Below are 27186 nucleotides of genomic sequence, written 5' to 3' on the forward strand. Positions count from 1 at the left end.
TATCTGAAGTTATCTACCATAACATATTCATTCCACTCTATACATATTTATTTATCCTACTATTCCAGGCTTAACACTGAGCACTGGGACTACAAGAATGAGGAAAATACAGTCAGGTGGGAGCCAGGTTGTTTGTTATACAATTACCTAAACAAAGGTAGCCCCTCTATCCTGGTGCCATGAAAGAGAGGAACAGGGAACTCTGTGCCCCTTCCAGGGGAGATTGACCTGGTCAGGTGGGCCCTATGCATCCCAAGGGTTCACACTGCTGGGGACTTGCCAGTGTTGTTCTCTTTGTCTAGAACATTCCTTCAGATTGCAGCCCCTGCCTCACCAACCAGCATTGTCTTAGCTTCTGGTAAGGTTGGAAAGCAAGTCAATAGCTTGGAGGGGCGATTTGAAAGTGTACTTCTCACACCGCGTGCCCTCCTGTGTGTGAGCATGCGCCCCCGTTAAAAACAAACCTTGACTCAAAGGAGACATCTAATTGTAGTAGGACCACTTGGAACACTTCAATATTTTTAAATTAAATTTTTGTGTAAAATACACACAAAACCATTTTAATCATTTTTAAGAGTTCGGTTCATGGTGTTAGAGACACTGACATTGTTGTGCAGCAGCATAATGCTTCCGGGTTTCTCCATGTGTGGCAGGGCCCGAGTTTCTTTCCTCTTTAAGGCTGACTCACATTCCACAGCATGGATAGGCCAGATTTCATCTATGCATTTATTGGGTTGCTTCCACCTTTTGACTATCGTGAGTGATGCAACTGTGAACATGGGCGGAGAACCAGCTGCTGGAGACCCTGCTTTCAGTGCTTGTGCATATATACCCAGAAGGGGGATTGCCGAGTCAAATGCTACCTCTAGTTGGCTGTACTTTCATGTGCATGGTGACCAAATCTGGTTTTTGCAGCAGCTCTCTGAGGTAAGTAGGCGTTAACATCTTCTGCGGCTCTGAAAAGTGGTTTCCCAAAGTGACGTGGTAAAGGGAAGTGCCCTGACTTGGGACCTGCCTTTCTCCTGGATTGCTCACCATTAAAAGTGGTGCCAATCACATGTGTCCCTTCCAAGGACAATGTCTTTCTCGTTGTAAGCAACTTGGACTGCTACCAGCTCCTACCCTGACCCACCCTGACCATCTGTGCGGGCCTCACCAGGGGTGAGGAGCAGAGGCTTGCCATGGTCCCCGGGACAAAGGTTCCCCCTTTTGATCTCTTTCAGTTCAGCTCTGTCGTCTGGACCATGAGGATCTGGTGGCTCCTGCTTGCCACTGGAGTCTGCACAGGGAACGTGAACTCACAGGACACGTGCAGGCAAGGGCACCCTGGTGTCCCTGGGAATCCCGGTCACAATGGTTTGCCTGGAAGAGATGGACGAGATGGAGCAAAGGGTGACAAAGGGGATGCAGGTACTTACCACCTGGTGGCCGTTAGCTGCTGTTCCATTTATCCCTTCATTTCTTTTCCCTCATTCATTCGTTCATCACCTGTGTGGTCATCACCTGCTCCTCACTCACCCATCACTCAGCACATACTTACTGAAAGCCGCTCCACACCAGATTCTGGGCCGAATGCCTGGGTGTTTGGACAAGAGTGACAGGAACTCCTTCCTCATGCACTTTGTCATCTACTGGGGGAAACCTGTTGTTAACCATCATCTCCGCTATTACAGACCATTTTCGGGAGAATATAATGTCATAGATCTTCCTGCCTCAGACAACAAGACAGGTATGAGGGATCTTGAGCACATGGGGCTATAGAGAGACCCAATTGCTAAGTTTGGTTTTTTTCTTTATTGATTAAGGTATTACATATGTGCCCTTATCTCCCCTTTGCCCCCTCCAACCCCCCACTCATGCCCTCACCCCCCTGTTGTCTGTGTCGATTGGTTAGGCTTATATGCATGCATACAAGTCCTTTGGTTGATCTCTCCCCTTACCCCCACCCTCCCCTACCTTCCCTCTGAGGTTTGATGGTCTGATCGATGCTTCTCTGTCTCTGGATCTGTTTTTGTTCATCAGTTTATGTTGTTCATTATATTTCACAAATGAGTGAGAGCATGTGATATTTAACTTTCTCTGACTGACTTATTTCACTTAGCATAATGCTCTCCAGGTCCATCCATGCTGTTGCAAATGGTAGGAGTTCCTTCCTCTTTACAGTAGCATAGTATTCCATTGTGTAGATAGTTTTTAATCCACTCATTTGCTATGGGCACTTAGGCTGTTTCCAAATTTCAGCTATTGTAAATTGTGCTGCTATGAACATAGGGGTGCATATATCCTTTCTGATTGGTGTTTCTAGTTTCTTTGGATATATTCCTAGAAGTGGGATCACTGGGTCAAATGGGAGTTCCATTTTTAACTTTTTGAGGAAACGCCATACTGTCTTCCATAGTGGCTGCACCAATCTGCATTCCCACCAGCAATGCACGAGTGTTCCTTTTTCTCTGCATCCTTGCCAGCACTTGTCATTTGTTGATTTGTTGATGATAGCCACTCTGACAGGTGTGAGATGGTACCTCACTGTCATTTTGATTTGCATCTCTCCGATGATTAGTGACTTTGAGCATGTTAAAGTTTTTGCCAGAGAGCATCCAGCTGCAATGCAGGTGGGAGTTAATGACTCCTGGCCGTGCTGCAAGGCAGAGGACTGTAGAGAATACAAAAATGGACACTAACCTGAAGCCATACAGCTGCTACTCAGGGATCCCTGCCTGTGCTGGGACCCTGGATTCAGAGGGATCTCAGTCTCATTGATGGAAGTCTCCCAGCTCCCTGAGAATAGAGCCGGGGGGGGGGGGGGGGCGGCAGGGGGGAGGAGAAGTCCTCCTTGCTCAGCATGAGGGACTCAGGGGGGCAGGACAGGTGCCTGAGCCTGAGCTACCTGGAGCTGCTGGAGGGGTTGTGGCCGAGGGTATGCTTGCAGAGGCTGGGTGCTCGAGGTGGACTTTTCTAGGACAGAGATTTTCAACCTTTTTCATCTCATGGGCCACATACAATAATTACTAAAGTTCTGCAGCACACCAAAAATATATATTTTTACTGATCTAACAAGAAATGGGTATAATTTTGATTGATTTACAAAAAATAATAATAGTAATTTCCTGTCCTTTTAAAAATGTTTTCATTAATTTTATGGATATGTATCTTGACCCATAATCAAACCAGTGACTTCTTGGTGCATGAGTCAAAACTGAACCACTGGGGAAAAAAACAAAACAAAACAAAACAAAACAAAAAAACTGAACCACTGAGCAACACCAGCCGGGCTTACCTACTCTTTTTGCCTCAAAGTGGCAAAACTCAACTAATATAGCAAGTTTCACATATCACACATGAGGGACATTCTTGGAGCATGTACCACCTATGCGATCAGGGAGACAGCACCACTGAGCCCACAAGACACCTACTACATAAGGCATCCATACCAAGACTGGGAAGCATAGCAGATCTACCTAATGCACAGAAACAATTACAAAAAAATGCCCAAAATGAAAGAATAGAAGAAATACCCAGGAAATAACTAAATGAAATGGAGGCGAGCATCTACCAGATACAGAGTTCAAAACAATAGTTATAAGGATGCTCAAGGAACCTAGAAGAAGAATTGATGAGCTCAGTGAGAACTTAAACAAAAAGATAGTAAACATAAAAAAAAAATTCACAAAAATCATAAAAAAGAACTAGTAAAAATGAAGAATACAATATCTGAAATGAAATCAACAGCAGATTAGATAAAGTGGAGATTGAGACAGTGATTTGGAAGACAGGTAGCAAAAAACACCCAATCAGAGCAGCAAAAAGAAAAAAGAATTTCTTAAAAATGAGGATAAGTTTAAGGGATCTATATGAAACAATGAAGTATAACAACATTTGCAATACAGGGATGCCAGAAGGAGAAGAGAGAGAGCAAAAGATTGGATCCTATTTGAAGAAACAATAACTGAAAACTTTCCTAATCTTGAGAAGAAAAAAGACACACTAGGCCTGGATGTACAAAGAATCCCAAACAAGATGAACCCAAACAGGCCAATACTAAGACACATCAAAATTAAAATGGCAAAGGTCAAAGACAAAGAGAGAATCTTAAAAGCAGCAAGAGAAAGACAGTTAGTTTCCTACAAGGGAGCTCCTTGTCAGCTAATTTCTCAACAGAAACATTTCAGAACAGAATTAATTGACTCAAAATATTTGAAGTGATGAAAAACAAAGACTTACAATCAAGACTACTCTATCTAGTAAGGCTAGCTTTAAAATTGAAGAAGGAATAAAGAGCTTTCCAGACAAGAAAAAGCTAAAGGGGTATATTAGTACAAAACTATTATTACAAGAAATGTTAAAAGGATTCTTTAAGAAGAAAGAAAAAAAGAGGAATAAAATTGTCAATAAATATGTAACTATCAATAATCACTTTAAACGTAAATGGCTTAAATGCTCCAATCAAAACGCATAGAGTAACTGAATGGATAAGAAAACAAGAGCCATATTTATGCTATCTAAAAGAAACCCACCTCAGAATGAGAAACATATATAGACTAAAAGTGAAGGGATAAAAAAATATATTAAATGGAAACAAAAAAATATGGGGTAACAATACTTATATCAGACAAAATAAACTTTAAAACAAAGACTAGTCCAGCCAGAGTGGCTCAGTGGTTGAATGTCAGCCTATGAGCCAGGAGGTCAGGGTTTGATTCCTGGTCAGGGCATATGCCTGGGTTGCGGACTCAATCCGCATCCTAGTAAGTTCTTCTACTGCCACCCTTCTTAAATTATTCTAAAAAATTCAAGAGGAGAGAAAACTTCCATGCTTATTTATGAAGCCAGCATTATCCTAATTCCAAAACTAGATAAAGACAATACAAAGAAAGAAAACTGTAGTCCAATATCCCTGATGAACATAGATGCTAAAATCTTCCACAAAATATTAGCAAACTGGATCTAGCAATACATTAACAAGATCATACACCATGATCAAATGAGATTTATTACTGGAATTCAAGGTGGGTACAATATCTGCAAATCAATTGATGTGTTATACCACATAAATAAAATGGGAAAAACTCAAAGTGTTTTTCTTAAGATTAAGAATAAGAAAGGGATATCCACTTCCACCCCTCTTGTTCAACATAGTCCCAGAAAGCCTTAGCCACAGCAATCAGACAAGAAGAAGAAATAAAAGGCATCCAAATTGGAAATGAAGAAGTAAACTGTCCTTATTTGCATATTACATCATACTGTATATAGAGAACCCTACAGATTCTACCAAAAAAACCTATTGGACATGATAAATTCAGTAAAGTACCAAGATACAAAATAAACATTCAGAAATCAATTGCATTTTTATATACCAATAATGAACCCTCAAAAAGAGGAAGAAAACAATCCCACTTATAATTGCATCAAAAATATCTAGGAATAAATTTAATCAAGGAGATAAAAGACCTGCAACTCAGAAAATTATAATATAATGAAGAAAAAAACTGAAGAACATACAAATAAATGGAAGGATATGCCATGTAAATAGATAAGAATAATTAACATCATTAAAATGCCCATATTACCCAAAGCAATCTACAGATTCAATGCAATTTCTATCAAGGTGCAAATGACATAATTCACAAAACTAAAACAAATAATGCAAAAATTTATATGGAATCACAAAAGGCCCTGAATAGCCACAGTAATCTTGAAACAGAACAAAGTGAAGGTATCATGCTACCTGATAGCAAACAATACGATAAGGCCACAGTGATAAAAACAGAATAATACCAGCATAAATACAGACAAATACTTCAATGGAATAGAATAGAGAGCCCAGATATAAACCCACACCATATGGTCAATTAATATTTGACAAAGGAGGCAAAAACATACAATGGGAAAAAGACTATCTATTCAGTAAATTGTGTTGGGAAAATTGAACAGATATATGCAAAAAAAAAAAAAATGAAACTAAACTACCTTCTACACCATATACAAGAATAAACTCTAAATGGATTAAAGACTTATATGTAAGACTCAAAACCATAAAACTCCTGGAAGAAATCATAGGCAGTAAAATCTCTGACATTTCTCCTAGTAATACTTTTTTCTGATATGTTTTCCTTAGGCAAAGGAAACAAATAAAAAACAAATGGGCCCAGCCAGTGTGGCTCAATCGTTGAGCATTGACCTATGAATCAGGAAGTCATGGTTTGATTCCTGGTCAGGGCACATGCCTGGGTTGTGGGCTTGATCCCTAGTGTGGGGCATGCAGGAGGCAGCCAATCAATGATTCTCTCTCATCATTGATATTTCTATCTCTCCCTTTCCCTTCCTCTCTGAAATCAATAAAAATATTTTTTTAAAAAATAACAAATGGGACTACATCAAACTAAACAGTTTCTGCACAGCCAAGAAAACTATTAACAAAACATAAAAACAATCTGTTGAATGGGTGAAGATACTCACCAATGATACATCTGATAAGGGGTTAATATCTAAAATATATAAAGAACTCATATAACAACACCAGAGTCAAACAAATCTAGTTAAAAATATAGGCAGTAGACTGGACACTTCTCCAAAAAGGGCATACAGATGGCCAACAGACATATGAAAAGATGCTTAGTGTCACTAATCATCAGAGAAATGCAACTTAAAACCACAGTAGGATTTCCCTTCATACTTATCAGAATGGCTGTCATCAATTAATCCACAAATAATAAGTGATGGTGAGGATTTGGACTAAAGGGAACCCTTGAACAGTGTTGGTGGAAATGCAGATTGGTACAGCCACTATGGAAAATAGTATGGAGGGTCCTCAAAAATTAAAAATGAAGCTGCCTGTGACCCAGTGATTATATATATATATATCCACAACACTAATTCGGAAGAATATATGCACTCCTATGTTTATTGCAGCATTGTTTACAATAGCCAAGTTATGAAAGTAACCCAAGTGTCATTTCAAATTTAGTAAAAAAAAGTTGTGGTACGTACATAAAATGGAATGTTCCTGGGTCATACAAAAGAATAAAATCTTACCATTTGGGACAGATGAACCTAGAGGGTATGATGCTAAGTAAAATAAGTCACTCAGAGAAGGACAACTACCATATGATTTCACTTATGTGTAGAATCTAAAGAACAAAAATAAATGAACAAACAAAATTGAAACAGACTCATTGATGCAGAACAGACTAATGGTTGCAGAGGGGGATGGGGTTCGAGGACTGGGTAAAAAAAATGTGAAGGAATTAAGAAGTACAAATTTGGTCATGGGTGGTGTAGCTAAATGGTTAGAGCAGTGGCCTATGCACCTGAATCTCCAGTTCAATTCCTGGTCAAGGGCACGTATCAGGGTTTCAGGTTCATCCTTGGCCCCAGTCAGGGCATGTGTGGGAGACTAACCAATCAATGTGTCTCTCTCATATCGATGTTTCTCTCTCTCCCTCACTCTTTCTTTCTCACCCTTGCTCTCCCTTCCACTCTCTCTAAAAAGCAATGGAAAAAAATATCCTCTGGTGAGGATTAACCAAAACAAAGAAGAAGCATTATAAAGTGGTAATTACAAAATACTCATTGGGATGTAAAGTAGAGCATAGGGAATCCTATATAATAAAGAGGTAATATGCAAATTGATCCTCACTCCATCACGCCGTCACAAGATGGCTGCGCCCACAGCAGAGGCAGGGTTCCTGTAATACGAGATGGCTGCGCCCACAGCGGAGGCGGGGTTCCCGTAATGAGCCATAAAGAGCGATCAGCAGGGACCTGAGGATGGGTGGTGCCGGGCCGCGGCAGGGGACCTCAGGTTGCACCCCCCACCCAGCAGGGCTTGAAGGGAGACCTCAGGCCGCACCCCCCCACCTGATGGGGCTTGATGGGGGACCTCAGGTTGCACTCCCTTCCCTGGTGCCTGGCTGCGCCCCCAGCCCAGCGGGGCTTGACGGGGGACCTGAGGCTGTGACCCCTGCCCAGCGCCAGGCCAGGGTACCTGAGGCAGCGCCCCCTGCCCGGCAGGGCTTGATGAGGGTGGGGCTGGCTGGGTCTAGGTCTCGCTTGATTTCAAGGTGCACGCGGTTGGGTGGGGACTTGACACTGAGTCCCATGGCGCACCCCAGACCCTGACAGGAGAAAGATTTTCATATACATTTTACTAATTTTCTTTCATCTCTGACACTTCTATTATAGAGAAAGGGCAAATAACAATATTAAAATATTTCCTCCAATTAATTCTCATTTAATGTGCATGAATTTTGTGCACCAGGCCACTAGTATAGTCAATAATATTGTAATAACCATGTATGGTGCCCAGTGGGTACTGGAAATATTAGAAGAACACTTTGTAAAGTATAAGATTAACCAGTATGCTGGTCACCTAATGCTTATACAAAATAATTTTAAATGTAAACCATAAATGAAAAATAAAATGTTCAATTCAAAACATAAAAGGAAATAAAGAAAAGGAGAAGTGACAAAGTCACCCAATGCCTTTGGCATTTTTTAAAATTAATTTTTAGAGAAAGGAAGGGAGAGGGAGCAAGTAATATTGATGTGAGAGAGAAACATCTATTGGTTGCCTCATGACCGGGAATTGAACCTGCCATGTTTGATGTAAGGGACAAAGCTCCAACCACCTGAGCCACACCAGCCAGGGTGCCCCAGATATTTGATCACGTCCTGAGTGCTCCTCACATGAGAAAACTCAATTGTGATGATCTGTGCACATGCTCCCTTCTTGTCCTGCCTTTGGGAGCTGAGTACTTGAGACGTCCAATTCATTTTATAATAATTCACTTCTTTCACACAACCCAGCACCCTACTGCTCCCTCACATCTGCCTCTCACCAGTCTACATCACTGATTGAGACCGATATCTAGGAAAACTGGAAATTCAACTCTTGTCTTTTTTCTCTCTTTCCCACTTAGGAGAACCAGGACGTCCTGGTGGTCCAGGGAAGGATGGCATGCACGGCCAGAAAGGAGAACAAGGTCAGACACCGTGTTCCGTTTCACCATGCTCTCATTCCGAACCATCAAGGATTTAGCAATAAGTTCTTCCCAAGGAGAAGTAGTTTACTGGGCTGTGGGAATAACCCAACAATAAAGGTAACAGTTCTTGCTCTCCAGAAGCTCATAATTCAGTGCTGAGATCAGCAAGCTTTTTCTGCAAAGGGCCCAATAGTATTTTTAGCTTTGCCGGCCATACGGTTTCTGTCACTACCACTTAACTCGGCCATTGTAGTGAAAAGCAGCTGGAGTCTCTACTTATATAAGTGGGGAAGTGCTTATGAAAAATGAAAAACAAAATCTGAACTTTATATAATTGTCATGTATTGCGGAATGTTATTTGTGACTACTTAAAAGTGTAAATTATTCTTAGCTGTGGGCCATATAAAATCAGACAGGCACCACCTGGTTCACTCAGAGGATAGAGCACTGGCCTGTGGACTGAAGGGTCTCAGGTTCAATTCTGGTCAAGGGCACATGCCTGGGTTGCAGACTCGATCCCCAGTAAGGGGCATGCAGGAGGCAGCCGATCAATGATTCTCTCTCATCATTGATGTTTCTATCTCTCTCTTCCTCTCCCTTCCTCTCTGAAATAAATAAAAATAGTAAATAAATATATAAACAAACAAACAATTAAATACAATCAGACAGCACACTGGATTTGGCCTTTGATCATAGATTGCTGCAGCCTCAGTTAGCGTATGAGCACTGAGAAATGACACTGAATTTTGACTCAGTGCCTCTACATGGAGAAGGTGGCATTGAATTGGGCCCTGAAAGGAAGGGAGGAACCTTGGCAACTGTGACTGATGGGGATGGAGAATAGACATAATGGCTAACATATAATGTTCACTTTGTGCTAGGTTGTCCTAAGTGCTTTTCATATATTGACTCAATACAACCGCCTATAAATGAAGTAATATGATTATCCCAATATTCAGAGGAGGAAAGAGAGGTGGCTAGTCCGCTTGGCTAACATCCCACTGTGCATAAGTGGTGGAGACAGGATTGAATTCTGGCTTTAACTTCTGAGTCCATGCTCATAGTCACTGCTTTCCAGTCAAGGCAAAGGAACCTGGAAGCACAGAGCTATTCTGCATATTGACAAGTAGCCCAATACAGTTGGCACAATGGACAGGCTGGGCTGGGCAGTAGAGACCAATAAATGGCACACTGAAGACTAGTGATTGCTCCCTCCATGAGGAGCTTTTCGGGGGACATCACATAGTTGTCAGTTTCCTGAAAGTAACCTGAGCTAATTCCAAAGATATGTTTCCTCAAGAATCGGCAATGTTAGCAGTCGAATAGACGGTAAAGAGTTGTGCCTCCTGATGAGAGCCCTGACACTAGTTCAGTAGTGTTTTGTTTGTGTGGGTACGTGCGCACGCATGCGATTTAGGAATGGATGGGTTTTCAAACCTTGAGTATATGCTAAACCTGTACACTGTTTTATCACACTTGTATATTCAATAGTAGAAAAACCAGTTGTTTTTATAGGTAATGTTTCACAAATCATTTTTTCCTTGGTTTACTCTCTCTCTCTTTCTCTCTCTCTACCTAGGAGCAGATGGAAGAGTTGAAGCAAAAGGCATCAAAGGAGATCCAGGCTCCAGAGGACCCCCAGGGAAACATGGGCCAAAGGGATTTGTTGGCCCCATGGGGGAGAAAGGCCTCAGAGGAGAGACTGGTCCTCAAGGGCAAAAGGGGGAGAAAGGCGATGTGGGTCCCGTTGGCCCAGCAGGGCTAAAGGGTAGCAGTGGACCTGTGGGCCCAACCGGTTTGCAGGGCCCCATAGGCCCCCTTGGAAAGCCTGGTCCCAAGGGAGATGCTGGGCCCTTGGGACCTCAAGGTGAGCCAGGAGCCCGGGGAATGAGAGGCTGGAAAGGGGATCGAGGGGAAAAAGGGAAAATTGGTGAGACTCCAGTCTTGCCCAAAAGTGCTTTCACTGTGGGGCTCACTGTGCTGAGCAAGTTTCCTTCTTCAGACGTACCCATTAAATTTGACCGGATCTTGTATAATGAATTCAACCATTATGATATAGCTACGGGAAAATTTACTTGCCACATTGCCGGCGTCTATTACTTCACCTACCACATCACTGTGTTCTCCAGGAATGTGCAGGTATCTTTGGTCAAAAATGGGGTAAAAATACTGCACACGAAGGACAGTTACATGAGCTCTGAGGACCAGGCCTCTGGCGGCATTGTGCTGCCGCTGAAGCTGGGGGACGAGGTGTGGCTGCAGGTGTCCGGAGGGGAGAGGTTTAACGGCCTGTTTGCGGATGAGGATGATGACACAACTTTCACAGGCTTCCTTTTGTTCAGCAGCTAATGATGGGGAGTGTTTATAAATCCGCCTTGCCACCCATCAGAGTTAGCTCGGTGAAGATACAATAGATGATTTTTCTATGTTAATTACTCTCAGTATTGTAATTATCATAAAAAGGTAAAAATAGAAATGTCATTCTTAACACCAATTCTATGTAATTTGCTATCTTCCTTAGAGTAAAATTTTAAGTACCTGCATTTTTTATTGTAATTTTGATATTTTTCATTATTTTCATTATCTGAAGAATGCTTTGCATGTGCATTTCTTGTGGAATGTTTTGATATCATTTTAGGGCTCAAAGGAGCCATTTTATGATTGATCTCTCATCTGTGTTTCTGAGGACAACAGGGAGAAAGGAAAATGTTTTCTCCACTTAGTGACTAGTAAGAGTGTTAAGCTGGTGACAATGAGGCATCCCAGAAACGGGCACAACACTTTATGGGGCACAGCTACAGTGTTTTGGCCAGGTTCAAACCTCGGACTAATGAAAGGACAGGGTCCTCTCATTGCCACGTGCAAGTCCCTCCTGGAGGGCAGGGCCCTCCCAGCACAATCATAGCCAACGGCTGTGGTTGTAAGCTTAAACCTATGGTCCGAGCTCGTAGCCCCACGTGCCTTGTGGTAGAGTTCAGGTACATATAGTTGAGTGAGGTTGGAACTCACGAGAATGCTGTAAACAACGTGATCACGCCCCTACTTTGCCTTGTGGCATCTGCTATAAAATAAAGACACGGCTTGTGGGTGCTGGCGCTGTCTCCTCATCAGGGAGCAGCGTCCCACCGAGACCCTGCTTTCATTCTCTTATCTGTCTTTCCTTAATCCTTTCAACCGCCGCCCCCCCCCCCCCTCAGTTTACCTTTGGCCGCAACACACTTCACTCAGACTGTTTTAATTTAAGTTTTAATTGCCATTCAGTTCAACAAATAGTTGTTTAGGGAGCCATTTGCCGGACTTGAATGTGTATTACTTTCCTAGGATTGCCATGACAAAGCACCACAACCTGAGTGGCTTAAAGCCACAGACATTTATTCTCACAGTTCAGGAGGCTAGAAATGCAAAATCAAGGTGTTGGCAGGACCAGTTCCTTATAAAGCCTCCAGGGGAGGATCCTTCCTTGCTGCTTCCAGATTCTAGAAATCCTAGACATTTCACGGCTGTGGCAGCATCACTTCGAGCTTTATCTCTGACTTTACATGGCCATCTTCACTTTGTCTGTGTACCAGTACAAATCTCCCTCTTTTTATAAAGACACCAATTGTATTGGATTAGGGCCAACACTCATCCAGTATGATATCATCTAGTTATCAGCAGAAAATGGCACCAGGTGTTAACCTCAGCTTAGCAACCTCGGTACTTAATTTCCGGCTAGGAAGGAATGCAGAGCCAAGGCTCAAACTATAAGAGAAAGTTTATTTAGAAAGTCACAGGGTAGAAGAAGTGAGCCGTAGAAGGAAACAAGTTACAGCAAAAGAAGGGCCCTTGTGAATCTTAGGGGGGAGAGAGAGAGAGAGAGACCTTAGGGGGAAAGAAGGGTGTGGAAAGGCATGGGTGTGCGCCATAGAGAGAGCAGTGCTCGGTTCTCCAACCTGAGAGCTTTTATTTGAGGTCTCAGGGGAGGATATCAATAGAGTATTCATCAGCTTCCAGGTGTACTCCTCACAGTCTCCACTGATTGATCGGCCAGAGGGGAGGGGGTCATTAGTCATTGCAGCTGGTCCTGATGTCAGCCACAGCATTGCTCCATCTGCTTTTGCTATTTCGCTGGGCCTGGACTGAAACACAGCTGAAGCCTAGATGTCATCTCCAGGGGTTAATGCTTAAGGGAATGGGTCATATAAGGGCTTGTAGTTTTTCCCATTGCTAGGCACCTGGGACTCTCACCCTGGTGACCCTCTGCACCCGGCCCATCATTCCTGCTCTACTCATGCCTATCTAACTGTCTACTGCAATCTTAATCTGATTATATCTGCAAGCACCCTATTCCCAAATAAGACCAGATTTACAGACACCAAGGGTTACGACTTCGTCTTTTGGGGAGACACAATTCAACCCACAACAGTCTGTTCTCTGATCCCCTCAAATTCATGTCCTTCCCACATGCTGAATACATTTATCCCATCCCAACATCCCCAAAAGTCATTACAATTTCACATCAACTCTAAGTCCAAAAATTTCATCTAAATGTCCTCAACGCAAAGTTCCAAGTCTTATTATCTTAATCATTTAAGTCGGTTATAGAGGAGACCTATTGTGTTAATCACCGTGGGGCAAAGCTCTTCTCTATCTGTGAGCCTGTGAAACCAGGCAGCAAGTTACATGTTTCCAAAAACAATGGTGAGACAGACATAGGATAGAGGCTCCATCCAGTGGGAGAATTTGGAAGGAAAAGAGGAATCATTGGTATCAAATAAGTCTGAAACCCAGCAGGGCAATTCCCACTGAATTTTTCCCCCCCACTATTTACCTTCTGAAATGTTAAATGAGCTACACAAGAGAAAATGGCCATTGGAGAGAGACAGGAGAGTTACAGTTTGAGTTGGAAAATAGAGTTGAATTTACTAGGAGAGTGGAGTAAAAGAGAAACTTGCCTACAGCCAACATTTCCTGTTCAGATGCATTCCATTCACTTCCCTTTCTTCTGATGAAAGTAGCTCAATGTCCACTCTCAGGCCCCATCTTTCAGATTTTGTAGGCTCTACACTCGGGGGCGGGAGGAACGTAGGACTCAGGCTTGGCTAAAGAGAACAGCACCTCCTTCTAGCCATGGCAACGATGTCCATGATGGAACTTGATCCAGTCAGAGCCAATGAGATGCCATCTGAACTGTGGAAATCCCATGGGAAAAATGGCAAGGCCTTTCTCAGATTTTAAAAGCTCTCTAAAGTTAGAGCTTTAGCTGGCAGCCATTGTTCTGACCTATAGAGAGGGAGAAGCAAGCCAAACGGCTGGGAGAACCCAGTCATGAGAACATTGTTTAGGGCCTTAAATCCAGCTGAACATGAAGGTAGAATACTCCTGGAATATTTTGTTGTGTGGACCAACAATTCTCTGTTTGCTTAAACCAGTTTGATGCAGATTTTGTTGTTGTTGTTGTTACTACAACTTTCTTCTAAAAGAAATTTGAGTGGGCTGTGGTCCAAGGAGAGTGGCAGCAAAATTATAGTGGAACGGCCCAAGACAGAGTTGAAATATGGGTTGTTGTTCCAGCCATGACAAAGGAATTTGAATTGTGTGCATTTTTTAGCCTTGCTGTACCCCAATCTCCTGTTGTGCAATAGTGGCTTTGATCCTCAGAAGTTAACTCAGTGCATCTTTCTATTAGTAGAGAGCAACTAATGTAAAAGCAAAAGGATGCAATCTCGGTGCATATTCAAGCTACAGAATTTTCTAAATCACAGATTGGGATGAGTTGTCGACAGGATGTACCACTTGAAATTGGGGCTTACAGCCATTCTACCCATACTCCAACCAGATCAATGTGGTTATGGTGTTATCGTCATTCTGTGGGAGAGTGGGACTTTCCTGAATTATCATTATGAGCAGGCAGCATGTTGATAGATGAAATTACTAAAAATTTACTCTCTGGCTAGGGAATATTTTAGAAATAATTTCTACTTATAGGTATTTTATTGGCCTTCCTTAATATATGTTTCTTCCAGGACAGGGCCAGGGCTAGAGTGAAGCAGGTGAGGCACCCAGGGTGTAAAATTTAAGGAGGCACTCACTCTTAGGACCCTCATTCACATGACCCCCAAGAGTGGGTGCCTCCTTAAATTTTGCACCCCAGGTTGGGAGCTTGTCTCATGCTCTGTCCAGCTGCAAAATGGCTAACTGATCATTATTCTTACTTATCTAGCCAGAATGTTTTTATTCTTCGCTTTAAAAAAATTATAATAACCCAATTTATTGTTCCCCTGTGTAAAATCTAGTTTTGCTATGGAGCCAACAGGAGAATACATGTGCTGACTCCCTTCTATTTAAGACTACAAGTTTACAGACTGAGATAAGCATAAAGAAAAAAACTGCAACTTATGACCAGGACATAGGCTACAAGTTTTTATAAAATAATTTTTATAGGGCAAATGTAGAAGATGAGATGTAAAATAAGTTTTAAAGGTCTTTAAGAAGATAACATTGACCAGGATTGGTGTAGGGTCTGATCTGCCATTTGGAATTATTTCTTATTGATTGTGAATCTGGACTGCAAGTTTAAAAAGTAGAATTATGGCAGGCTCTCTGTGACACAAGACAACTTGTTAACTTAGCACAAGTTCATCATCATCCACTGAGGGCGCTTTTAGGCTTAAGTGTTTGCATTATAAACATTTGGCAGCCGGGGGATGGCCCCTAATTTCCCTGGTATAAAAACCATGTTGGGCCCTGGCCAGTGTGGCTCAGTTGGTATGTGTTGTCCTGTGCACCAAAGGGTTGCTGGTTTGATTCCTGGTCAAAGACCTAAATATGAGACCTGAAACAAAGAATTACGTAGAGAAAAATATAGGTAGTAAATTATGGACCTTGATCTTAGAGAGGATTTTATGAATTTGCCCCCAAAGGCAAGGGAAGTAAAGGCAAAAATAAATCAATGGAACTATATCAAACTAAAAAGCTGCACAGCAAAAGAAACTGACAGCAAAACAAAAAGGCAACCAACCAAATGGAAGATTATATTTGCAAACTACAGCTCCGATAAGGGGTTAGTATCAAAAATATATAAAGAACTCATACAACTCAACACTAAACAAACAGTCCAATTAAAAAATGGTCAAAGGACCTGAACAGACACCTCTCTCAAGAAGACATACAAATGGCCAACAGCTATATGATAAGATGTTCAACTTCACTAGCTATTAGGAAAATGCAAATCAAAACTACAGTGAGATACAGCACCTCGCATCTGTTAGAGTGGCTATTATCAACAAGTGATAAGTATTGGAGAGGTTGCAGAGAAAAAGGAATCCTCATTCACTGCTGGTGTTTATTGTCAAACCATCCAGGGATAATTCACACACATGCATGCTGCCTGGCATCAACACAGGCTGAGCAACATATTCCAGATGTTACTTCCAGATATGCCATTATTACACAAGAAAGGAGGATTCCTTATAGAATCAAAGATGATTTGTATACAGAAAGATGATGTTAGACAAGAATACTATATCATTTTATGCTAGCATCTATACCAGACCCAAGCATAAAGTATGTGCTCAGGAAATACTTGCTGAATCAATGACCAGAACTGTACTAAAAACGTGGTGGCTACAACAGGTAGTACAGACAAGACATAAAAGAAATAAAGTACCACTTGGGAGACTGCTACAAAGTCCAGGTAAGAGTAATGAGGAGCTGACCGAAGGCAATGCCTAGAAAACAAGAAAAGTGATTCAAAGAGTAATGGATGCTTATAAAGAAAAGTAGAATATGATTATAAATTTCAAAGGCTTTGATCTTGGAAAGTCAATTATTTAAATATTTATTGAGCATTTATTTGGTGCAATATACTATGCTAGGCATTAGCAAATGAAATAATAAGCAAAACATAAAATCTCTGTCCTCATCATAACAGAGATAGAAAACAAAACAAAACAGAAAGAGATCGAATCTTGGGGAAAATTAAGTTTGGTCTAGAATTAAGTTTGACCTACTGGGGGGCAGGCCTAAGCTGCAGTCTGGCCTCCCTCTGTGGGAGGTGACCGGGCGCTGATGGGAAGCCACCGCCTCCATCACCCCGCTGCTGCTGCCACAGCTGGCCGCCCTGGCTGCTGGCCCTCGGCCCTTGCTTCTTAGTGCTGGCCCCGCCCTGCCCACTGGTGGGTGGGGGCTTATCTGGGGCCAGGCCGGCTCGGGGAGGGGCTGTGGGAGGTTGTGGCACAGCAGGCTGCACCCTGTCCAGCCTCTGCGGAGGCGTGGCACCGGGACCTGGCTGTGCCGCTGCCTCTGTGGCTGCCTCTGTGGAAGGGGCAGCACTGGGACCGGGACTGCGCAGCCCCCTCTCCCGCTGCCTCTGCGGAAGGGCCCGCTCCGCTGCCTCTCCTGCTCTGCCTCTGCAATAGGGGTGGTGGCGGGGGAGGTGGCAGAGGCGGCGCCTCCTCTACTGCCGCGGCGATGCTACCTCCACTCCCACTCGCACAACATATCTAGGGTGTCTACTGTGATGTCACCAACCAGGGACAGCTCACTGGGCAATGCATTCCTGTGGGGGTATTTAGCTGTGGTAGCACTGCATGTTTGGGGTTCCCCAAGTGTCTCTGATCTATGGAACTGGCCATGGTGACTGGGAGTCTTGGGTGGGGAGAACCAATTTGGGGGGAGACATGGTGTGGTGAAGGCTGGGGCATATCCGTGGTGATGGGCTGGAATGTGGAGGCTGGGACTGGGGTCTGGAGACTGGACAGGGGCCAGAGATCTTACCTGGCTACTGAGGGATGTGGCCATCTGCTGGCCAGAGAGGTGAGGCCTGTGGTTCTCTGAGAACATGTGCTGCTGGGGCTCATGGGGTTTGTTAGGTCTGTGCTGACAGGAGACAGGCCAAGAGACATTGTGAGAGTTTTAGAAATTTTGTTTTTAATACACACCAGTATATCCATTTCAGCCAGCAAGAGTAGGGAGGGTAGGATATTTATGTCTCTGTGGGTCGGATATAGGTGCAGGCAGTTGCAGGAAGCTGGGTTTAGCATTGCTTTTCTCGGCTGCTTAGCTTCTCTTGTGACACCTGAAATGAAAATAATAGGAAAACAGCAGAGAGGGCAGGAGCCTCAAGCGGGGAAAATAGGAAAGTTCTGAGCGCAGGGGAGAAACTGAGGTCGGGAGAAAGGCACAGAATATGCCTAACAGGGTTTGGCTGGCCTGGCACCCAATCTGCTGCTGGGTCCGCTGCTGCTGCATGGCTGCGGGTAGCGTCAGTGTCCCCGAGGCTGCTGGACCTGGGTGTGTCCTGCCAGGCCTGCAGCCATGCCAGCGCTGCCTTTCTGTTGTTGCTGCGGCTGCTGCTGTTGCTCCGTGGCATCTCTCTGTACTGTGGCTCATACTTGCCACGCTGGGGTTGCGCCCCAGGTTTATGATGGCCCTGGGGGTTCAGGCCTCCCATTGCTTGCTGCTGCGGAGGGACAGCAGGTCGTGGCCCTCTGGCTTGCATGGCGTTCAGGTTCAGCAGGCTGGGCTAGAGCTGAAGGCCGGGCTGGCTGGCCACTTACTTGGCTGTGTGCTATCTGATGAGAGCTGCCATCAGCTGAGGGTTTGACTTGAGGATGTTGAACATGTGCTGCTGCTGGGGGAGCTGGGAGACTTCAGGGTCTGCAGCAGGTCCTGCAGGGCACCTGGAGATGTGCTCTGAGGTGGCTGCACCTTGGGTCTGCATAGACATCACGGGTCTGGGATGCCTCACATTGGCTATTGCTCGGGGATGGGTGCCAGCTGCCACTGCCAGGGGTTGGGGGGGGGGCGCAGAATAACAGGCCCACTGACCTGGTTGGGTCACATTCAGGCCCATGGGGGCCATCTGGCTCTCGGAGGTCACTGTGCCTCAGGGGCATACCCTTGTTGGTGCTCACCCAGTACAGATGCTGCTGCTGCTGCGTCCCATGTGCAATCTGCCGGGCGCCTCCCCTGCTGCAGGTGGGCCTGGGCCGGGGGCGGGGGGGCTGGCACCCAGTGTAAACTGGTGGGGGGCTGAGTTCTGGCCATGCTGGAGACACCGGCTAGTGACCTGCTCACAGGCGAGGTCTGGGCAGAGTCGGGGCTGTGGTGTCCAGGGTGTGCTGGGATGCAGTGTGGGTGACCGGGGTGGTGCTGAAGGGGAGGAAGGCAGACTCTGCTGATCGTGGTGCATGAGCTACGCCTGCTGCCGGCGGTGCTGTATCTCCTGCTGGCGGAGCTTCTGCTAGATGTTGAGGCAGTAGGGAATGGGTCATGTTTTCTTGGCAGTGTTGGGCATGGTAGCAGCAAAGGGTGATGAACTGCTGCACACTCTGCAACCTCCATTGGTCTTGTGCTGGCAGCCCTTGGTGTGCTGCACAACCCTCTTCATCTTCTGGCAGGATGGCTGCGGGCAGTTGGCGTCATGGCACTGATGGGCACGCCTCAGGGACTGGATGCAGCGCTGGATGGGCTGGCGCCACCACTGCCAGGGGCTCCTGAACTGCGGCTCGCCCTGGCTGCTGCCCTCATTGCCCTCTTCATCCAGGCCCAGCCCCACCTTCACCATCTTGTGGTCGTGGCCCTTTGTGTTGTAGCAGTTGATGCAAAAGTCATAGTCCTCGCACCCACCTCCATTCCCGCTCCTGAGGCTGCTGTGCCACCTCCTCTCCCACGGTGCCTCTCCCATGCCACCGGCCCTCCCAGCCGCTGTGGCTTTGTCCGGATGGACGTCTGGAAGACGTCCAGTCTAATTAGCATATTACCCTTTTTTTTTTAGTATAGATAGCCAAGATATGGGAGCAACCCATGTGCTCACCAATAGAGGAGTGGATAAAAAAGCTGTGGTATATATGGAATATTACTTGGCCATAAAAAAGAATGAATTCTTACCATTTCCTTAGTATAAGGAAGCATGAATCAACCTAGAGGGTATCATGCTAAGTAAAATAAATCAGATATAAAAAGACAAATACTATATGATTTCACTTACTGAATCTAAACAGCAAAACAAACAACCAAAATAGGAACAGACTCATGGATACAGAGATCAGACTTATGGTTGCTAGAGAGGAGAGGGGTTGGGGTGCTGTGTCAAAAAGTTGAAGGAATTGAGAACAAAATAGTCATTGGGATGTAAAGTACAGCATAGGAATACTAGTATAGCCAACAACATTGTATTCAGTATTTACTGTGCAGGTGGGTACTTTAAATACGGGTGGTGAAGACCACTTTTAAAGTATATGATTATCTAACTACCATGCTGCACACCTGAAACTAATACAAAATAATAGTGAGTGTAAATGTAATTGAACAATGAAATAAATTATCTAAATACTTTTTTCTATTATTTCCTCAGCAAACAGAGATGCAATGATCATAACCATCTAACCCTAAGTCCATAAAATTTGGGAGGGAGTTAATCCTCACCCAAGGACAGTAGTATTAGAGTTATAAACGTGGGCAAGTTCTTTAACCTCCCAATATTTTCATTTACAAAATATGCATAATAAAAGCACCTTAATCATACGAAAACTGGGAATAATTGCCTAGTGTTGTGTAACAGCATCACAAGTAACAGCAAATCCTTATACTTACTGGCTCACTTAATAAAGGGAATTAACTGACACACACACACCATTAATTGCTCATTCCTCTACAACTGTCTGGGTTCTACTCTGTCCCCCACCAACAGTCCACAGCAGCTGGGCCAGGCTAGGGACAGAGCAGGCTTTAAGCTGCTAAACTTAAACCGTGAAGTGTTGCTTTAAGATGCTAAATTTATGTGACTTTGTTACACAGCAGTAGACAGCTCCCACACTGACTCCAGGGCCCCCACACGGTACAAGAGCCCACGGAAGCTGGGTGGTTTGAGCATCCAGAGACATGCTTTTCTTCTACCCCAGAAACAATTAGTTTTTGCTTTCCTCCAGCAGCTGATCCAGCCACAGTCTAAGGGGGTTGTACAAGTCTTAGCAGAGAGTACCAAAGAAGGAGGCGACTGCTACTTTCCCCTTCTCCCCAGATAAGAAAGCGCTGGAATATGCTCACTGTCCTGAATGACCCATCCAGTTCAGCAGTGTTCTCAGCAAGGTGGGACCTGAGGTCCCAGAATCTTCATCTGCACATCCTATCTAAGAAAAGAGTAATATGCAAATTAACCATCACTTCATGACAAAGATGGTAGTGCCCATAACCACAAAGATGGCCGAGCCGGCCAGAGCCATGGGGCCAGCGGGCACACAAGCCCGCACGGGGGTCTGGACCCCAGCCCCAGCCCTGCGGAGGCTGTGGTGCTGGGCTGCTGGGGCCAGAGCCAGCGGACACACCCTGCATCCCTAGGTCCCCTCCTCTCATTTCCAGGAAATAAAATGTCCGCTGTGTGCCCACCTTTTAGCACAGCCCCTGCCTGCCATAGGCGGCCCCCTCCTCCAACAGGCAGCACTGCGTGGCTCCCAGGCACCCATCTTCCCATACCTTACATGGACAAAAGCATGCAGGCAAAGTCAGGAATTTGGGCCCCTGATGTCAGCTTCCAAGTCTCAGGGCACAGCACGGGAGACCGAGGGGAGGGGGTGGGGATGGTGGGAAGGAAGGAGGGGGAAAGGTACCAACCAGCAGTCACTCCAGCCCTGCCAAAGTTTCACTTTTTGTCTGTGGGTTTGCTCCTGGGCCCCACACAAGCTTTCCCAGGATAATTAGCTTTAGCGAGCAGGGGGACAGCTGGGCGCTGCAAGGTAAGGGCTGGTTGGCCCGTGGCATGGGATACGCTGCAGGGCACGGGGCCAGGCCTGTCCTGGGCTGGGGACAATGGGAGGGGGAGTGCCTGGGCATCTCCTCCTAGGCCTTAGCCTCCGCCTCCAGCTGCTGCAGCCACTGCTGCTGCCCTAGCTACTCCTCCCAGAAGTATTGTTGCAACTCCTCCTTCCTCCCCTCCCCACCCTTCACCCACGGGTGCCTCAGGAACCCCCAGCCTCCCTGGATGCGAGTGCCTCTGGGGTCACAGCAGAGCGGGCGCAGGGTGTAGAGTGTGCACCCTGCCCTGGCGGAAGGGCCCGTGGTGTGGAAGTGCCAGCTGTGGTGCAATCACGGGGTACACGCCATTGAAGGGAGACCCTGAGTTTTTCGGGAAGCTCAGACTGTGGTCTGGGCAGGGTTGGAGCCCTTCCCTGTGTGACCCCAGCCTGGGCCTTTCTGGGCGCCCATGGGGCAGGGCCACACCCAGCTGCTTAGAGCTTTCGCGGAATCCCAGCTGTCACTGTGGAAGGGGGCTAAGAATCCAGTTATCCAAGCCCCCATTTCACAGTTGGGGCAACTGAGGTCCAGAGAGAAGGAGGGCCTCCCCAGAAGTCAGTCACTAAAGGCCGAACTGTAATGAAAATAAATGGCTCTTGATTCCTAATTTCTGTTCTCCAGCATTTCTCCAGTGCCCACAGGCCATCAGGAGGGGAGCAGTTGGGGGTGATCAGGCTGGCAGTTGGGGGCCATCAGGCTGGCAGGTAGAGTGGTTAGGGGCGATCAGTCAGGCAGGCAGGTAAGCAGTTAGGAGCCAGCGGTCCTGAATTGCGAGAGGGATGTCCAACTGCTGGTATAGGATCGGGCCTAACCAGCAGTCTGACATCCCCCAAGGGGACAGATTGGAGAGGGCGCAGGCCAGGCTGAGGGACCCCAACACCCCTCTGCCCACCGAGCACGAATTTTGTGCACCAGGCCACTAGTATGATTATATGAATGCATGGCCTTGCTAGGCTCACACAACCCCCAGCAGGAGCAAAGCCTGGCAATTGAAGCTGCTGGGTGCCACCTTTGACTCTCATTCTAGGCTGGGCATCTTCGGGCACACTGTGTGCAGGACCCTGTGAGGCCCCCTTTGAGCTTCAGCTGGGCTTATGGGGAGACCACACGCTGTGAGTGAGGCTTTGTCTGGTGCATGTTTGGACTTGTGTAGGAGAGGTGTTACTCATCAGATCTGCTGGACACTTTAGGGGTAATCAGAGCCAATAGTTGCTGTGCACCTAGTGCCTAGAACAGTTTTTAGTACATAACAGGGGTTCAACAAATACTTTTTGGGCAAATGGAATATGACCACGTGCTCCCAAAGACCCTCACTGATGTTTCTAGGGCTTGTGAGTGGTGGTAGTCTTCTCAATCAAGTTCACAGTCAAAACTCAAGGTCTGGTGTATATGACAGTAAACATTTCTTTAAACAAATTTTTTGCAATTACAGTTGACATTCAATATTATATTCGTTTCAGATGTAGAACATCTGAATGTAAGTGGTTAATGTGGACAACCTTGTATTGTTCCTGATATTAAGAAAAAATGCATTTAGCTTTTCACTGCTCAGTATGATGTTAGCTGTTGGTTTGTCATACAAGATCTTTTTAATGAAGAGGTATGTTCAATTTATTCTCACTGCGCTCAGAGTTTTTATTATAAATGGGTGCTGGATTTTGTCAAATGATTTTTTTTGAATCTATTGATATAGTGATATGATTTTATTCTTTATTTTGTTTATTTGGTGTATTATGTTAATTGATTTGTGGATATCAAACCAACCCTGCATCCCAGGAATAAATCCCACTTGATCATGGTGTATGATTTTTTTAATGTATTGTTGAATTTAAATGCTAATATTTTGTGAGGATTTTTGCATCTATAATTTTCTTTTTTTGTAATGTCTTTGTTTGGTTTTGTAATCAGGGTAATGTTGGCTTTGTAAACTGAGGTTGGAGCCTTCCTGTGTCTATTTTTGGGAATAGTTTGAAAAGAATAGGTGTTAGTTCTTCTTTAAAGGTTTGGTGAAATTCACCTGTGAAGCTATATGGTCCACCTTGTGTCAGACAATTATGTGCTATCTCTTACTCCAAAATTCCATTAATGCCATTGAAATCAGAGTAGCATCCCCCGTGGTCATATCTAGTCTGCAAATGAGGGCAACTACAGAGCTTTTAAAGGATGCAGGTACTCCTTCATTTACTTCTAAAAATCTTAGTGATGAGGTGTTTTCTGAACCAGAAGATGTGGTTGGGGCATGGGTGTGCGTATTACACATGATAAATCCACAGAAATATTCTTATCTTCCTAAACCTTTGGATTCCTTCTTCTACATCAGGCCATGGAAACTATGGAATTTCACCCTCACTAAGCAGAAGACATATTGAATACAAATGCCAATCAACTAAGTAATATCTTAGAGCCATTTTCATCTGCATAACTTAAAAAATGAAATCTGGAATCTCTAGTAAGGACACACATATAAATTAATTTGGCCTGATACAGTGCTATGTTCTACCCTCCTTGGTCTAACTCCCTTAGAATATATTCACACACACATACCCCAAGCTTTTTCCAACATATATATTAGAAAAAGTCTTGCAATTCTTTTAGTGTGTAAGCTGTTTCCTTCTGGGTCATACTGTTGTAGATAAAAACAGGTCTCTGTAATAAAGTTGAGTAAATAGCCCCTCAGGCTGGTCTAACCACGAAGTCCTATCTGGGAAGGTCATGGTGGATGGTCGGGCTCCAGGTGTATAGCCTATTGAGTGAAAGGTCTGATCAGTCCTTGTCCGTTGTTTCTGTTAACACACCATTGAAATACCTTTTTCTATGAGTCTGTCTCTATTTTGCTTGCTCAGTTGTTCATTAGATTCCACATATGAATGAAATCATATGGTACTTGTCTTTCTCTGACTGGCTTATTTCACTGAACATAATGTCCTCCAGGTCCTCCCGTGCTGTCACAGAGAGAACAGGCTGACAGCTGTGGTGGTGGTGATGGTGGGAGGGGAGAGGGTGACCTGGGAGGGGTGATGGAGCAAAAAAGCTAAAAATGAAAAGAAAAATAACTCATTGATGTGGACAATAGCATGGTGATTGGGAGGCGGGGGGGACAGGGGAGTAAGTGGAAGTGGAAGAGGGTATAGGGGATGATAAACGGTGATAAAAAAATAAAAAATTAAAAGAAAATTGAAGATACTAAAAAAGAAGAAATGAAACAAGAAATGCCTTTTTTTTTGCTGAAACCGGTTTGGCTCAGTGGATAGAGCGTCGGCCCGTGGACTGAAAGGTCCCAGGTTCGATTCTGGTCAAGGGCATGTACCTGGGTTGCGGGCACATCCCCAGTAGGAGATGTGCAGGAGGCAGCTGATCGATGTCTCTCTCTCATCGATGTTTCTAACTCTCTATCCCTCTCCCTTCTGCTCTGTAAAAAATCAATAAAATATATTAAAAAAAAAAAGAAATGCCTTTTTTTCAGACCCCTCCCCCCCAGAAGCATAACCGCCCTCAAGAGAGCACATAATCTTATTAACTATCTTGTGATCCAATCATAGAGATTTCCCTGCCTTGCTTTATCCCTTGTTCATGTGATGTTCCTCAGGTTCTTTCCTTAATTCCAAATGTAGCAGAAACTGCAAACTGTCATCAGGGAAGCATTTCCTGTCTGTTGGGATCTTGCTGCAAGGCATGTCTTCTGTTTGGCTCAACTAAACTCTAATAAACTCATAAAAATTTTCTACACATTTGGACATTCTTACATTGACATTGTGTATATGAGTCCCTGAAACATGCAGTATTTGAGCAAGGTGTGGGTCTAGTGGCAATAAGAGGTGATAATAGTGGGTCTTGAGGAAGATGTGCATCTCTTTCAAGGCATCTGCCCAAGGTGAAGTTATGCAGGGTTTTCCAGCAAAAAGAAGGCTAGTCATGGTAGTACTGACCTACTTCCATTGTTAAGGGATGCTCAGAGTGGCTCATAGGTGCCAGATTCTCAATTTCATTGGAATTCTATCAGATTTCTCTATTCCACGTTTCAAAATGCCATCATTTTTCAATCATGTCATAATTTTCACATAAAATTTGTAAAGACTGTGAATTCAACTGCTGTTGTAACTCAGCCACTTGTTCAGTTAAATTTTGTATTTACTGGTCAGAAATATTAGCCCTGTGGTTACAAGAAATAAGAGCTTATCACAGGACTTCCACAGAAGCTCTCTGATTCTCAGACTATAATCTTGAGCTTGTCTTTCTTTCTGTTAGTGGCTGCAATGTACTCAGGAAAGCTAATAACAACCATGTACAGCAGCCACTTGGGCTCCCAAGGCATTTGTTTTAATTAGCACTTCATCACAACCAACCATAATTAAGACTTTAATTAATTAGCACTTCACTGTATATCATGGGTAGTTGGCATTAAATTCCCTATTGGCAAGGAGCTCTGCTCTGCCCTCAGACCCAGACACAAGGCCAAATCCACTCTCAAATCCCACCTCTGAGTGTCTGTCTCTTCATACTACTCCCAGTACCAGTTCTGTATCAGGGTCCAATCAGGAGGCAGACACCACACCAGTAATTTAAACAGAAAAAAATGTAAAGAGTTGTAACTTGCCGAAACCGGTTTGGCTCAGTGGATAGAGCGTCGGCCTGCGGACTCAAGGGTACCAGGTTCGATTCCGGTCAAGGGCATGTACCTGGGTTGCGGGCACATTCCCAGTAGGAGATGTGCAGGAGGCAGCTGATCGATGTTTCTCTCTCATCGATGTTTCTAACTCTCTATCCCTCTCCCTTCCTCTCTGTAAAAAATCAATAAAATATATTTTTTTTAAAAAAAGAGTTGTAACTTATACTAGTAAACGGTGACTAACAAACTAGACGTAGTAAGTAAAAAAGCAGTTATTACTTCTAGGGCCCAGAAAGAGGAAATTAGGAACTTAGAACTTAGAAAAGCTCCCCCCTCCACTCACCTCAAGGCTGACTCAGACCTCCTTGGAGAGGCCTGGCTGCCAAGGGAGCACGCATTGCTATGTGCCTGCTGTTGCTAAGGAAACTTGCCAGAGGGCATGGGCCAGAGCTGGTCCATAAACATGGCCTGCGGGGCAGTGGGGAACTTGCTGGAGGGCATCAGCAGCCTGGAGCTGGTCTGCAAGGACTACTGAGATGAGTACTGTCTGGCCAGTGGAGCTGTATGTGAGAGGCCTCATTGAAGCACCTGGGCTAAATGGCCAACCTATTGGATGGGGTAATATGGGATTCTGATGCTATTTAAGCTATTCAAGAATGCAAGTCCTGCTCTGCCTCTCCTCCCTGTAGGATTCCCCAGGAAATCGTATAGATGCATAGATGTGAGAATGATACATAAATTGGTTGCCTCCTGCATGCGCCCTGATGGGGGCTAAGGACTGAGCCTGCAACCAAGTACCTACGTACTTTTCAGTCCTTGGGCCAA

The 27186-nt window shown here is 44.7% G+C and overlaps 1 protein-coding gene across 1 annotated transcript; it reads left to right on the forward strand.

Annotated features, from left to right (window-relative positions):
- Window positions 1-1244: 1244 nt before the first annotated feature.
- On the forward strand, window positions 1245-11330 carry LOC308514864 (complement C1q and tumor necrosis factor-related protein 9A; the record flags this gene model as incomplete). The annotated part of the gene is made up of 3 exons (XM_081085207.1): window positions 1245-1410; window positions 8919-8981; window positions 10561-11330. The coding sequence occupies 3 exons, from the start codon at window positions 1245-1247 to the stop codon at window positions 11328-11330; spliced, it is 999 nt and encodes a 332-aa protein (XP_080941333.1).
- Between the last annotated feature and the right edge of the window lie 15856 nt (window positions 11331-27186).

The sequence above is a fragment of the Myotis nattereri genome, assembly GCF_964212035.1.
Source record: "Myotis nattereri genome assembly, chromosome: 2".
Lineage (NCBI taxonomy): Eukaryota > Metazoa > Chordata > Mammalia > Chiroptera > Vespertilionidae > Myotis > Myotis nattereri.